The 14463-nt window shown below is 42.4% G+C and overlaps 2 protein-coding genes and 1 pseudogene across 18 annotated transcripts in view; 2 read left to right on the top strand and 1 right to left on the bottom strand.

The window, feature by feature from the left end:
* The window catches only part of Erich1 (glutamate-rich 1), a gene marked incomplete at its 5' end in the record, with an annotated part of 52793804 nt that overhangs the window by 9167757 nt on the left and 43611584 nt on the right, over window positions 1–14463 (bottom strand).
* The window catches only part of Nsd3 (nuclear receptor binding SET domain protein 3), a 111418-nt gene that overhangs the window by 20062 nt on the left and 76893 nt on the right, over window positions 1–14463 (top strand). For all 18 annotated transcript variants that reach the window (XR_015639370.1, XR_015639369.1, NM_001436791.1 and 15 more), the window contains 1 exon segment: window positions 13582–14321. Coding sequence is in view for 16 of the 18 variants with exons in the window: in NM_001436791.1 (NP_001423720.1) it covers window positions 13626–14321 (696 nt within the window). In the remaining 2 variants the exon portion in view is untranslated.
* LOC120097673 (small nucleolar RNA SNORA70) lies at window positions 8100–8228 on the top strand (annotated as a pseudogene).

The following is a 14463-nucleotide window of genomic DNA, read 5'->3' as shown; positions in this document are numbered from 1 at the left end:
AAGATCTCCAGTCCTCACTAAAAAAGATTGTTGTGAGTTTGCTTTTCTTAAATATTTTTGTTTTACCTTTTACAAATTTTTTAAAATTTGCTTTTATTATTTTATGTGTATGAGTATTTTGCTTGCTTGTGCATCTAGGCATCACATGAGTGTTGGGTTCCCAAGGAGGTAATGAGCCAGATGTGGGCGATGGGAATCAAACCTGGGTCTTTGACATCAAGTGTTCTGAATTACCTAACCAGCTCTCCAACCTTTGTTTTACCTTTTACAATAGCTCTGTAATCTACATGGTGTATCGTTTTTCAGTATGGTGAGATGTCACCATTCATTCATTCATTCATTCATTCATTCATTGAGATAGGGTCTTTGTGTAGCCTTGACTGTCCTAGAGCTTCTTATGTAGTCAAGGCTGGCTTCGAATTCATAGATATCCTCCTGCCTCTGTGTCCTGAGTGCTGGAACTAACTGTATGCCACCATGCCCAGCCCCGCGCTGCCTGTCTTTATCTGCGTGGTGAACGGTAGTCTCAGCACCTTTCTTACCTGACTTCCTCTTGCTCTGCTGTGCTGCCTCCGTCTAGTCACTTGTGGGCAGGCTGGGCTCTGTAGCTGTCCAGATTCCGTTTTGGTCTATCCCTTTCTGCTGCTTCACCTTTTAATTACTGGATCACAGCAATAAGTGAAAAACATTCTGTTTTTTTTTTGTTTTTTGTTTTTTAAATTGTTTTAAGTACATTTACCATGTTACCATATTACTTTTTTTTTTTTAAGATTTATTTATTTCATGAATGTGAGTACACTGTAGCTGTCTTCAGACACACCAGAAGAGGGCATCAGACCTCATTACAGATGGTTGTGAGCCACCATGTGGTTGCTGGGAATTGAACTCAGGACCTCTGGAAGAGCAGCCAGTGCTCTTAACCCCTGAGCCATCTCTCCAGGCTGTGTATATTATTTTTAAAAGAAAAAAAAATTGTCTAGTTGTAGGAAGTTTTTTGAGACATAATTCATGCTTATTAAAACTCACTCTTTAAATTTTAATTAATTTTTATTTTAGACAGGGTCTCCCTATATAGCTGGAGTTAGCCTAGAACTTGCTATGTAGACCAGGTGGCTTTGAACTCACAGCGATCTTCCTCTAGAGCATGCACTGTCACACTTGGCTAAAACTCTTCACGTGCACAGCGGAGTGACTGTTAGTATATTAGAGGTTGTACAGCCATCATTTCTATATCCAGAGCATCTCTCAAGAGGCCCCAATCCCATTACACATAAAATAAAGACTTAAACATTTATTTTATTTTATTTTTTTGAAAACCTGAGACCTAGTGCTGTGGTAGTGCAGCTCTCTGAGGCTGAGCTGGGGGGAGAGCTTGTGCTAGAATCAGGAAGTCCTGGAAGCGTCCTTACCTAGACAGGTGTGCATCGTTGGAAAGTGAGTAGTCAGTGATTTGTAGGACTTTGTTTTCACCCCAACCTGGATCCAACTCAGGTAGGTGGTCAGGCTTGCCAGAGTGAGCCATCGTTCAACCCAGCTGTTATTTTTGTTAATTTTTAATTGTTAATTTTTTAAGCAAGTAGGTTTTCCACTTAAATTCAGAAATTAGTCATCAGCTTCGATTTTTTTGCTTTTGCAAGGCTACCTTGGAAAGTACCTTAGTGAAGATCCACGATAAGGTTGCTCATACAAAATGTTAGTTCTCACAGGAAAAGGCTGTGGACACTGCTGTTTTACTAGTGTGGCTGCTAGAAAGCCTTTCAGGGAAAGGTTTTCTATGTGTTATAGCTCTGAATTTTCATTTAGCATCAACTAAAATGATAGGCGTTTGTTCGTCGTCCCTCTCCGCCCCAGTCTCACAGTGCAGCTCTGGCTGTCTGGGAATGTAAGTCTGTGCCACTAGATCTGGTGGGAGTATCTTCCAAACCATAGACTTTGATATCTCAAACTGTCTTGTTAAAAGCCACAGGAAAACTTAAAGATTTGTAACGTGGCTGGGGAGATAATGCTATTATGTAATGGTCTGAATGTGCGTTTGCCTCACCACAGGCTTCACAAATTGAGAGAAAATTCCCAAATTGTAGTCAGAAATTAGATACTTCTACCCAGATTTTTGTACATGTATAATGTCATTGAAAGCAGTACATTTCGTTTGTTGGCAAAATAGTAAATCTTGTAATCTAGTGTTTGCTCTCTTGGGACAGGATGATTGACAGACAAATAGAACAGCCTCTGCCACTTGAAAATTTGTTTGTAGTTACCCACAGAAAACTTTCAAGGAGGATGTATTTTGTTTGAAAGATTGGTTTTCTATTGAAGTCACTGTGCTAAATTCCCGTATTGCCTTTCATCTCTGGGAACTCGATGAGATGCTTATCAATTCTAGCTACTTTTTATGAAGGTAGACATTGTTGTTCATTTCCTTCTTGGTGCAGCAGAGGCCTGGTCAGGTTCTTAGAACCCTGGGGGGCGGGGTTGGTACTTTTTCTAAGAGCTCCGTCACCACTTATAACTTCATGGTAATATGTTAAAGCTGAGTAGAAACCCACAAGGACCTCCGTCACAGGACAGAGACCCTGCCTCTAGCTGAAACAAAGCTAAAACCAAAGACCACGTGGTCAGAGAAGAACGACAGTTTTGGGGGTAATTTGACCCGTAGGACTGGACTTTTCCTTCTGCTCTTATTTATTAGCTGCTGAGCGGCTTCCAGTTTTAAAATAGGTATAAAGCAAAATAGCACACTTCCATTATTCTAAATGCATGTTTGTTATATTACTAAAAGTTAATTTTAAATTATGAAATCAAAGTGGGCATCACAAAAGTTGTATATTACTGCTGCTGCTGCTGCTGCTTTTTGAGACAGTTTCTCTGTGTTACCCTGGCTTCCCTGAAACTCATTCTGTAGACCACACTGACTTGAACTCAGATTTACCTGCCTCTGCCTTTCTCCCCAACCCCCAGTGGTGGGATAAAAGGCGAGTGTCACTACACCTAGCTTCAAAATTAGTAATGTAGCGTTCAGGATTCACACTGATCATATCTCTACAGAGATTGAACACGCAACCCAAAAAGGATGGCAGCTCTGTGTATTTCAGACTTTGCACTTTTTTAAAAGGTGATGCCCACTCTTTCAAGGTTAAATGTCCTTTTAGTTGCTTTTTATTTTTGCCATAGTGGTGGCCAAACAATAAAATTGCCTGGTTTTTGAGGGTCAGCATAGTAGATTCATTTCCATAAACTGCATATATTCCTTTCTTGTTGCTATGGAAGCACATTGTGACTAGACTTATCATAAACCTGGAGAAATACTCTGTGAAACGGTTCATATGAAGAAACATCTTGAATCCTTGTTTTTCCTGATAAAGTAAAGGGCCTGTCCTAGACAGTGTAGCGAATGTGTTGTAGTCTATGCTTTGGTTGTTAGAATGTGGTTATTCAAATATACTGGATTATGTTTGCTGGGGGTAGTTCTGATGTTCTCGCTGATTCTGTTGATTGACTGTGGAAACTATGTTTTGAGTTTCAGTTCTGTAGTACTAATAACAGGGTTTTAGCAGACATGTGTATATAATGGTTTTTAGATAATGCTTTTTACACTGTATCCAAGGACTTAAAATTTAGGGAACTTTGGTTAGACTAAAAGGAATCTCAATGGTGGCAAGGTAAGCAGCTGTCAATCAAATTCATGGAAAGGCCTTCAACAACTCTTTTTTTTTTTAATTTTTTTTGTTATTAACTTGAGTATTTCTTATTTACATTTCGAGTGTTATTCCCTCTCCCGGTTTCCGGGCCAACATCCCCCTAACCCCTCCCCCTCCCCTTCTTTATGGGTGTTCCCCTCCCCATCCAACAACTCTTTTTTAAAATTTATTTTTATGTTTATTTGTATGAATGTTTTATGTAAATAGATATGTGTGCGCTATTTATGTGCCTGGTGCCCAAGGAGGTGGGAAGGATTGTAGGATCTCATGGAACTGGAGTTGAGGCTGGTCATGAGGCACTGTATGAATGCTGGGAATCAAACTCTGCTCTTGTAGAGGTCCCTGGTTCATTTCCTAGCATCCACATGGCTCAATAATTGTCTTTCATTCTAGCTCCAGAGATCTGATGCCTGCTTCTGACCTCTTTGAGCACTGCATGTGTGTGGTGCACAGGCACACATACAAGCAAAACATCCATACACATAAATAGGGCTGGGGAGAAAGGTCAGTGGCTAAGAATATGTGTTACTCTTCTAGAGGTCCTGAGTTTGATTCTCAGGACGCACACACACACACACAATTTAATAAGTGTTAAATATTTTTATGTTGTGTCTATGGATATTTGTCTGCATGTGTGTCTGCACACCACATGTGTGTCAGGAACTAGGAATCCAGTCAGGATCTTCTGGAAGACTAGACTTAATTACTCTTAATTACTGAGTCATTTCTTCAGACCCCAAAATACACCGATCTTTTTTAAAAATTAATTTATTTACTTTTACACTCCAGATTTTATTCCCCTCCCGTTCCACCCCACCCCCCCGACAAAATACACAAATTTTAAGAAAACAAAATTCACATAAACAGATAGTTCAGCAGTCTTCTAAGTGGCATGCGCAGGAATGCAGGAGAGTTACTCAGACTAACTTGGCTTCTATAGCTGTTTGGAGTTATTCTCTGAACTCAAGGGATGGGTAGAGCTAAGAGGAAAAGGTGTTTAAAGGCTCCACATGGAGGAGCTGACATTAGTTAGGTCGCAGAGGTGTGACCTGAGAACTGCAATCCTAGTGTTCAGCCTGCTAGAGCAGAGAGCCTCGAGAGTAGCCAAGGAAGGGTAGACCTTGCCTGGACGGTCTCATGTGCTCTTTCCATCACTGTAGTCAGTGGGAATCCTAAGAAGGAGTTTGTTTGGAAAGCAGTGCATTCACATTTACAAACTGACATGGGTAAGGATTAAGTGGTCGGAAACAGAAGTAGGTCAAGTATTTAGCATCTTAGGACACTTCCGATTCTGAAAGGCCTTAGCGGTGATTAGTAGGAGAACTTTTGAAGAACAGTCAATATAGAGAGAAGAGGTTGACATTGAAATGTAAGTCTGTAAGGTAGAGACCAGCAAATGTACGTTCTGCCAAAGACGACTGTTCATTCTCTTGCTATGTAGACCAAGCTGGCCCAGAACTCAGAGGGATCTGCCTGCCTCTATACCCCGAGTGCTGAGATTAAAGATGTGACCTACCATGCCTGGCTTGATACACTTTTTAAAATTGTTACCCATAAATAAATTGGAAGAAAAATAAGAGTTTACAACTTTAGTTGATAATTTTCAACTTCTCCTCCTCCCCTTCCCTTTCCTTCCTTCCTTTCCTTTTTCCTTCTCTTCCTTTCTTTTTTCCTTACTGCTTTGAAACTGTGTAGACAGCTTCAACAGAAATTTAAAAAGCATTAAGCCAGTTTATCTTTATGGAAGTTCATATATGTTTGTGTGTATGTGCATGTTTGCTCATTGTATGTGCTCGTGAAGGCCAGAGGACAGTTAGTGCCATCCTCAATTGCCCTTTCTCAAAAACATGAAACAGGGTACCCCGTAGAGCATGGGACTATCAGCTTGGCTAGGTTTTTGGGCCAGACCTCGGTGTGTGTCTGTGTTCTCCCTGGTGTGCCATTGTGCCCGGCTTTCTACATGGGTCTTTGGGCTCAGACTCAGGTCTCCCATGTTTGCCCAGCAAACCCTTTACTGACTGAGCACTTTGCCATCTTTCAAAAATATTACATTTATCTATTTAGCATGTGTATGTGCGTGAGTACATACAGTGTACATGGAGAGCCTAGGGCCAAAGGACAACTTGTAGCTGTCATTTTACCTCATCCACCATGTGTTCCAAGGATTGAAACTGGTGTCATCAGGCTTGGTAGAAAGACCTTCACCATCTCACCAGCCTCCTCTGCCCTCCCCCCCCCTTTTTGAAACTTTGAAAAATTAATAAAAAGAACTTTTTGTGTAGGAATTTTATGTACTTAAAAGTACAGATGACAGGATTAGGGCTGTAGGTCACTTAGAGCACTTAGCATACACAAAGCACAGGTTTGACACCCAGCTCAGCAGAAAACTAGGGTGTGGTGGGAGGAGGAGGGTTGGAAGTTTATGGTTTTCCTTGACGCAGAACATGTTTGAGTTTTAATTCACATATTTAGGAATTGGGAAATAAAGTTACTCTTTAAGAGCAGATGTTTTTGAGCAGAGCGTGTATTTGAAAACATTACTGGTCGTAGGACTGTGATCTTGGCGCTCCATTTGAAAAGTGTGCATAATAGTATTTTTATAGAGAAATATTTGGGAAAGGACTTAAATAATGTAACAAATATAAAACATTTAGGGGAATATTGATTGATATATATAGTAAACTGCTAATTTGTTTGGTGTTTGTTGTTGTTGGAGACAAGGTTTCTCTGTATAAGAGTCTGGCTGTTCTGGGCTCCCTTTGTAGACCAGGCTGGCCTCAAACTCACAGAGATCCACTTGCCTCTGCCTCCCCAGTGCTGGGATTAAAGGCGTGTGCTACCACACCTGACTGGTACTATTTTCTAAACATTTAAAAACACTTACTTTATGTGTCTAGATGTTTTACGTACATGTACATATGCAGACTACCTGTGTGCCTGTTGACCATAGAGGTCAGAAGAAGGAACTGGATCCCACAGCTAGAGTTACAGATGGTTGGCTTTGAGTCACCATGTGGCTCTTGGAAAACAAATTGGGGTCCTCTGTAAGGAATAACAAGTGGGGGCTGGGGATTTAGCTCAGTGGTAGAGCGCTTGCCTAGGAAGCGCAAGGCCCTGGGTTCGGTCCCCAGCTCCGAAAAAAAGAACAAAAAAAAAAAAAAAAAGAATAACAAGTGCTCTAAACCACTGAACCATCTCTGCAGCCGTGACATTATTAACTATTAATATCATTATGTTTAGTAGTTACAACTTAGGATTTCTTTGTTTGCATACATGTATGTATATTCATGTGCACACACACACACACACACACACAGAGTGCTGAGATCAAATCCATGGTTTTGTACATACCACCAGGATACAGCCCCATCCTAGGTGTACTGTCCTTATCTGGGTTTTATCTAGGACACAAAGATGTCAGAATTTTAAATTAACTGTACTGGGGGTTTTAATGTAGATGATGAAAAACTCCCTCAGTTCCCCAGCCTGCCTCCTCCCTTCACATGGTTTCTTCCTCAAATGCCTTTTTTAACAACTGTGGCAATACACTGTGATTCTTAGTCCCCTTCTGTTTCACACTGCCTACTTCCTTTGTATACAATATTGTACCAAATAATTGTGAAGAGTTACTAACGGCTAACTACACCAGCTGCTGCTCTAAGTGTTGTATGTGGATTAAATGTTAATTTTTCCTGCAACCCTGAATAAGGTAGACACACAGGTTCGAGAAAAGGAAACTAAAGATAAACTGAACCAAAGGCTTAGGAATACGGGTAAAGTAGTCTAAAAGCATAGGCCTAGAGTTGACCTTAGGTTGGCAGTGAGCTCAGCAGTGTCTGTCCGTCAACACAGACTGGGCCTCTTTTGTGAGCTTCTAGTCCTGGCATCAGTCCATATGACTGCTGTGGAAAGGTTGCTGCCTGGCTCATCCGTGTGTAAACACCACTACAGAATAATGTCCTGGGATGCACATGCTTTTACTCCAACACTAGGGAGGCAGAGGCAGGTGGATTTCAGTGAGTTATGTCCAGCCAGACCTACACAGTGTTACCCTGTCTAACCAAAAGAAAGCAGAACTGACTCACAGATGGCAGGATGGCTCAGCAGGTAAAGATGCTCATTACCAAGCGTGATCTGTGGGACCCACACAGTGATGGAGGGAGCCGCTCCTGAAAGTTGTCCTCTGACCTCCCACGTGTACAAGGGACTGTTTTCTTATGTTTTAAGAAAGGAGGGCTGTATCAGCCTTTAATTTCAGCACTCTGGAGGCAGACGCAAGTGGATCTCTGAGTTCAAGGCTAGCCTGATCTACATAATGTATTACAGGACTACACAGTGGGACCCTGCTGTTGAATTGGGGGGTGGAGTGGGAAGGAGAGGAGCAGGAGGAAGAGGAGGAGTCAGCAGCCAGTTAAACTGAGCAGGTCTCTTTCCTGATGGGGCCTGGTATGCAGTGGCCTCGAACAGTGGTGTCCTGGTAGAGCATGTTGTTGCCTGAATAGGCTACCCTAAGGGATCCTAGGGACAATTTCCTGGCAGCTGTTCTGTGTGTCTGATCTCAGTATTGTCATTAAACTAAGCTCCAGACAGGTACGTGTGATGCCTTTGGGGGAGCCCCAGGGCACAACGACCAGGTCATCTTGTCCATCCACAGCAAACTGCAGAATAAGGAACATGTGATTAAGGCCCTGCCTGGATAGAAGCAACAAAGTTCGTGCGGTGGCTGTGGGGTCAGATATAAACCTACCCGTGGTGCCTTTTACACGAGACAGACCCTATACTCCTCAATCATCTACTGTGCTGTCTACACCTCACCAAATCATGCTTAGAAATAAATCTCCTATCCAGTCTGCCTAAAAACCAACCAACCAACCAAACAAACAAACAAACAAAAGACATGGGCTCCCTAAGAATAAGGAATTGTCATGTAAGTTAGATTAGTGTTGTTATACTTCTGAAAGTTACTAGCTGCAGCTGGAGGTATTGTAAGGAAAATAGACTGTGAAGAAGCAGGAGGTTAGGAGGTGTCTGTGTTAATTACCTTTCTTGTCCCCATGACTGCATGCCATTAGGAAGCAACCTAAGGGAAGGAAGGTTTGTTTTGACTTGCAGTATGAAAGGGTGTATTCATTATGGTGGAGAAGGCATAGTGGGAGCAGCAACTGTTCATGGTGGGGAGACTATGCAGACGCTGCTTATTACATCTTATTACATGCTTCCAATAAGGGAGTAGAGGGTTGGAGAGGGGTGTTTGGAGGATGGAGAGAGGAGGGATGGGGAAGAGAGAGAGAAGAGACTAGATGAGATGAGGCACACACTCATCCTCCCCAAAATTATTTTCTCCACTTCTAAAGATCACACAACTTCTCAAAGTAAGGTCACATGGAGAGAGCCAAGGATTTAAACACATGAGCGTTGGAGGTGGGAGGGGCAGTTTCACATGGACCATAATGACAGCTATGGAGTAAGAAAGCTGGGAGATCATCAAGAGGAGATCAGTCACACGAACAAGTGAAGTCCCATGGTCCTCAGGCTTCTTGCTTGGACAACTAGCACATGCAATTTTGGAAGAACACATTTAGATAGCGACATGTGGTGGCTGTCGCCCTTAATCTCAGCGTTTGGGAAGTTGAGGCAGGAAGATTGGCATGAGTTAAGTCCAGGTCTACTCTGGCTACATTCAAAACAAAACAAAAGAACTATCTAGAAAATCAATTATCATAGTGTAGGATAAGGTGCTCAGGGCTGGTTTGGGCTTTGAAATTAGTATAGAAATCAAAGAATAAATCAGATTTTAAAAGAAGACACTGGCAGGTGTGGTGTGCACACCTTTACTTTTAACACTGAGGTGGCAGAGGCAGGGGGATATCTGAGTGTGAGGCTGTATAGCAAGTTCCAGGCTAGCCAGGGCAACATAGGGAGATCCTGTCTCAGAAAACAAAATGGCACAAAGAAGAAGAAACCGTAGGCTTTGTTCAAACTGGTTTTATGACTTGAGAGACTATGAGTCTGTGCTTTGTAATCCGGAAGCTTTGAAAAGGGTGGAGCCCTGACAAAGCAGCAGGTTGAGTTAGGGAAAGGCCTGCTTCAGTCCCGAGGGTGTGTGTGGCTCCTGAGGTTAAAGTATGGTTGTCCTCATGTCATCAGCCTCTCTATGGCAAAAACATTGAGGAAGAATACATGATTAGAAATCAGGAAATTTAGTCCTCAAGCCAACACTGATTAGCTTGTGGCCCTGGGAAAAATGTACATCTCTGGTATTCTGTGTGGTTACCTAATAAGTGAGGCTAATGCACATCTGCCTTGGCAGCCTTCCGGAGTTGTTTTGCACATCAAATAAGGATGCATATCAGGTGAGGAGATGGCTGAGAGGTGAGAGCACTGACTGCTCTTGTGGAGAACCCGTCTTGGACAGCTCACAGCACCTGCAGTTTCAGCTCCATGATACCTCTATGGGCACTTGAATCACATGTATACACACATGGTACATGCACACACACAGGAGTACTAGCTAGGAGTGTAGCTCAGGAGTAGAGAGTGTTTGGCGTGCACTGGCCGTGGGTGTAATTCCCTTACTCTCTGCGTACACAGATACTCCTGTCACTGCAATTGAATGAAAACTTGGTAGACTGATCCGAGAGACCCGTTTGGAAGTTTGTATCATGACAGTGATCACAGCTAAAAAGGCAGGTTGCATTTGATTGGATGGTACTAGTGAACGTGCCTTTAGGTGGAAGTATCCATGAAGAGTTTTTATTTTTATCTGTGGGGTAACAGAATTAGAAGTCACCCTTTTATAGATTGCTTTTTTGTTACTGTGATGACTAAAAGCAACTTGGCATGGGAGGGGAGGGCTTGTTTGAGCCACAGGGACCACGGAGGGATGCTGCTTATTGGCTTGCTCCTCATTTCTGCTTAGCTAGCTTTCTTAAATAGCACAGGGCCAGCATAGGGTAGTACTCCCCAGTGTGGGCTGGGCCAATCAAGAAAAGGCCCCCAGGCCAGTCTGACTGAGCAGTCCCCAGTGAGACTCCAGAACTCTGGGGTGTGTCCAGGTTCACAACTGTGACGAGCTAGGAGAATCCTCTTCTGTCTGTTGCTGTGAGCTGTATGTTTTTGTCAAGGATCAATTTCAGGAATGTTTCTGTCTGCTCTGTATCCTAAGACATTTTTTGTAAAGCTTCTCAGCACTGTCAGTGACTGGCGTAAGCTAGCTGGGAACTGAGTTGAAGCTTAACTGTCAGTTGACAGAGTTGTGTTTACTTGTCTTAGTTCTCACTGCCTCTACTTCTCCAGATGGGATTAGAAGGGATAATATGTGGGGAAAGGCTAGCGAGAGAATTTCGTGTTGACCTCTGTATAAACAGTGTTTAAACATTGGAGTTAGTCATTAGGGTAGCTGCTAATTTGACAGTTGTCTAGGAATAGAGCACTTGAACAAAAGAAGGAATCCTCTAGAAACTGATAGCTTTGGGGAGGAGATGGGCTTTAGAGGCACATGAACCTGCATTTAGTCCAGAGCTGCCTGCCCTTTGCTTTGTGGTTTGGGCGGGCCACTTAGCCCCTCACTCAGACTATCACGGCCTTTTATAGGAGTCACAGTGCCTAACTACCTACCCACCAGGTTGTTATGAGGAGTAGATGGAGTGATGTACAAACACCTGGCCCAGAGGAGCTGCTAGAGTGAGGCTGCTGCTTACCCTCCCCCTTACATCGATGGAGAGCAGCTGGGAACTAGATTTTGGTGTCCTACATGGGTTTTGCTTTTGTTTTTTAATTTTAATTTTTAGATGTTCTTTCATAGCTCTGGTTAGCCTGGAACTCACTGTGCAGATCAAGCTGGTCTTGAACTCAGAGAGATCTGCCTTCCCTTGCTTCCCCAAGTGCTGAGGTTAAAGATGTGTGCCTCCGTAGCTTTTAACATTTGCCGTCTTATCAATTTGTTAGCAATGTTAAAAGGTCTCGGGCTATTTGTTCGCTCACAGTGAACGAACAACAGCTGTGAGTGGAGGACTGGCTACGGCTCAGAGAGTGAATTGTTAGGTTTTGTTTTCCTCTCTGATTTGCAGTTCTGAGTTTGGTAAGTACTAGATACTCCTTAAACCAAGATGGTAAACACTGTTAATCGCAGAATTGAACTAGTCTGTATGCTTCAAAAGTCTTCACACTATTCCAAACATCTAAAATCAGTTCATTAGAGTTAATTAGTAATAAAACCTGTTCCTTCTATAGATGAAAATGTAAAAATAGTATATGAACTATTCATCAATATTTTATCTTGGATGTGAACTTGTCCGAGTTCTGACAAGACAGTGTGGTCTTACTGCAGATGTGTGTCTATGTTAAACTTGTTACCTAGTGTGGGGAGGTTCAAGTACTTTGTAGTACACTGCATAATTGTGTAATAAATACAGTGATGAACTTCAGTGATCTAGCGAAGGACTTGCATCAAAATTAGCTGGGATGTGGTCTTAAAATACTCATGCTTTAACCTTCCCCACACAGACTTTATTAAGCTGGAATCTTCAAGAGTAAAGTGCATTTAAAAATGATTCTGCTGGGGTTGGGGATTTAGCTCAGTGGTAGAGCGCTTGCCTAGCAAGCGCAAGGCCCTGGGTTTGGTCCCCAGCTCCGAAAAAAAAGAAAAAAGAAAAAAAAGAAGAAGAAGAAGAAGAAGAAGAAGAAGAAGAAGAAGAAGAAGAAGAAGAAGAAGAAGAAGAAGAAGAAGAAGAAGAAGGAGGGGGCTGGGGATTTAGCTCAGTGGTAGAGCGCTTGCCTAGGAAGCGCAAGGCCCTGGGTTTGGTCCCCAGCTCCGAAAAAAAGAACAAAAAAAAAAAAAAAAAAAAAAGAAGAAGAAGAAAAGAAAAAATGATTCTTCTGCTATATATGCCACTTTAAAGACAACTAGATAGTGGCCAGGAGTATAGATAATTAGCTTTACACATTAGTGATGTGATTATATAAATTGATTTAGTACGGCCAGTAGAACAGTTTTGCAGCTAGATAAAAAGTTGTAAAGTCTGCCCTATATAAATACATATATTCACAGATTTATAGTTTGATTTTTTTTTTTCTCTCTTTGAGACAGGGTCTCCTTATATATTACTCAGTTTGTCCTCCACCTCAAGATTCTTCTGTCTCCACTGCCTCAGTCCTGTGTTGGCAGGCATCTGATAGTGTACCCTACTGAAGGGACATTCTTCAAGAGCTGCATATGCATAGTGCATGCCTATGATCCCAATACTCAGGGGGGGGGGGGTGTAGGAGAATCCTGAATGTGAGGGCAGTTTGTCTCACAGTGGGTTTTCTGTGGACATGTTTGTATACTAAAAACTTGTAAGCAGCTAGTTGATTTATAGTACACACATGGTTGAATCTGTAAAGGAATGCTATGTTTATTATATAACCATTCAAAGAATATAGTATAACACCACAGTGGGGGGCGCACACCTTTAATCCCAGTGCTAAGGAGGCAGAGATAGGCAGATCTCTGAGTTCAAGGCCAGCATGATCCTCAGAATGAGTTTCAGGACAGCCATGGCTACACAGAGAAACCCTGTCTTTAAAAAAAAAGAGAGGAATAAAGTAAACATGTATGAAAATTACTTACACATGCTAAAGATGTTATGGAAGTAAGCAAGGCTTTTGCTGGGTATGATGGTATGTTCCTGTAATCTCAGGACCTGGGAGGATGAGTCAGGAGGCTCTCCAGTTTAAGGACAGCCTGGGCTCCATAACTGACTCTATTTGCTTTATGTCGGAATTGTGAAGGTTTAATGCCTGCATCTGAATGTGAAATTAGGTATAAGGTACTTGTGTGGTCATTGGTTGGCTTCTTACCTACTAGAAGTCTAATACTTTTTAATTCTCTTTTCAATTTTAGGCTCGATGAGAGAAAGGGAAAGTTAAGGATGCTGGAGCAGAACAATGGATTTCTCTTTCTCTTTCATGCAAGGGATCATGGGAAACACAATTCAGCAACCACCTCAACTCATTGACTCGGCCAATATCCGCCAGGAGGATGCCTTTGATAACAACAGTGACATTGTTGAAGATGGTGGCCCGACACCCTTCGAAGCTACTTTGCAACAAGGTTTCCAATGTCCACCTGCAACAGAAGACCTTCCTCCACTCACAAACGGCTACCCACCGTCCATCAGCTTGTATGAGACTCAAACCAAATACCCGCCATATAGCCAGTATCCCAATGGGTCAGCCAACGGTTTTGGTGCAGTTAGAAACTTTAGTCCTACTGACTATTACCATTCAGAAATTCCAAACACAAGACCACATGAAATTCTGGAAAAACCGTCTCCCCCACAGCCTCCTCCTCCTCCTCTTCTTCCTCCTCCTCCTCCTCCGGTACCACAAACTGTGATTCCAAAGAAGACAGGCTCACCCGAGATTAAACTAAAAATAACCAAAACTATCCAGAATGGCAGGGAATTGTTTGAGTCCTCCCTCTGTGGAGACCTTTTAAACGAAGTACAGGCCAGTGAGCACTTAAAGTCAAAGCACGAAAGCAGAAAGGAAAAGAGGAAAAAAAGCAGCAGACACGAGTCATCGAGATCCGAAGAGCGAAAGTCACACAAGGTCCCCAAGTTAGAGCCAGAGGGGCAGAATGTAAGTTGAAATGTTCTGTGTAGTTTTGTAGTCTTCCATGGCTACTGGAAGTTGGGAATCTTTTTTATGTTTTTCTTTTCAAATATGAATGTTTCTAGTGAGTTCTTTCTTGCCATTGGTAAGGCGCCTAGAAATATCATAA

Source organism: Rattus norvegicus, chromosome 16 (genome assembly GCF_021556685.1).
Source record: "Rattus norvegicus strain SHRSP/BbbUtx chromosome 16, alternate assembly SHRSP_T2T, whole genome shotgun sequence".
Classification (NCBI taxonomy): Eukaryota; Metazoa; Chordata; class Mammalia; order Rodentia; family Muridae; genus Rattus; species Rattus norvegicus.
Note: the sequence above shows the minus strand (reverse complement) of the source record. Positions and strands in the feature narration are given on the sequence as shown.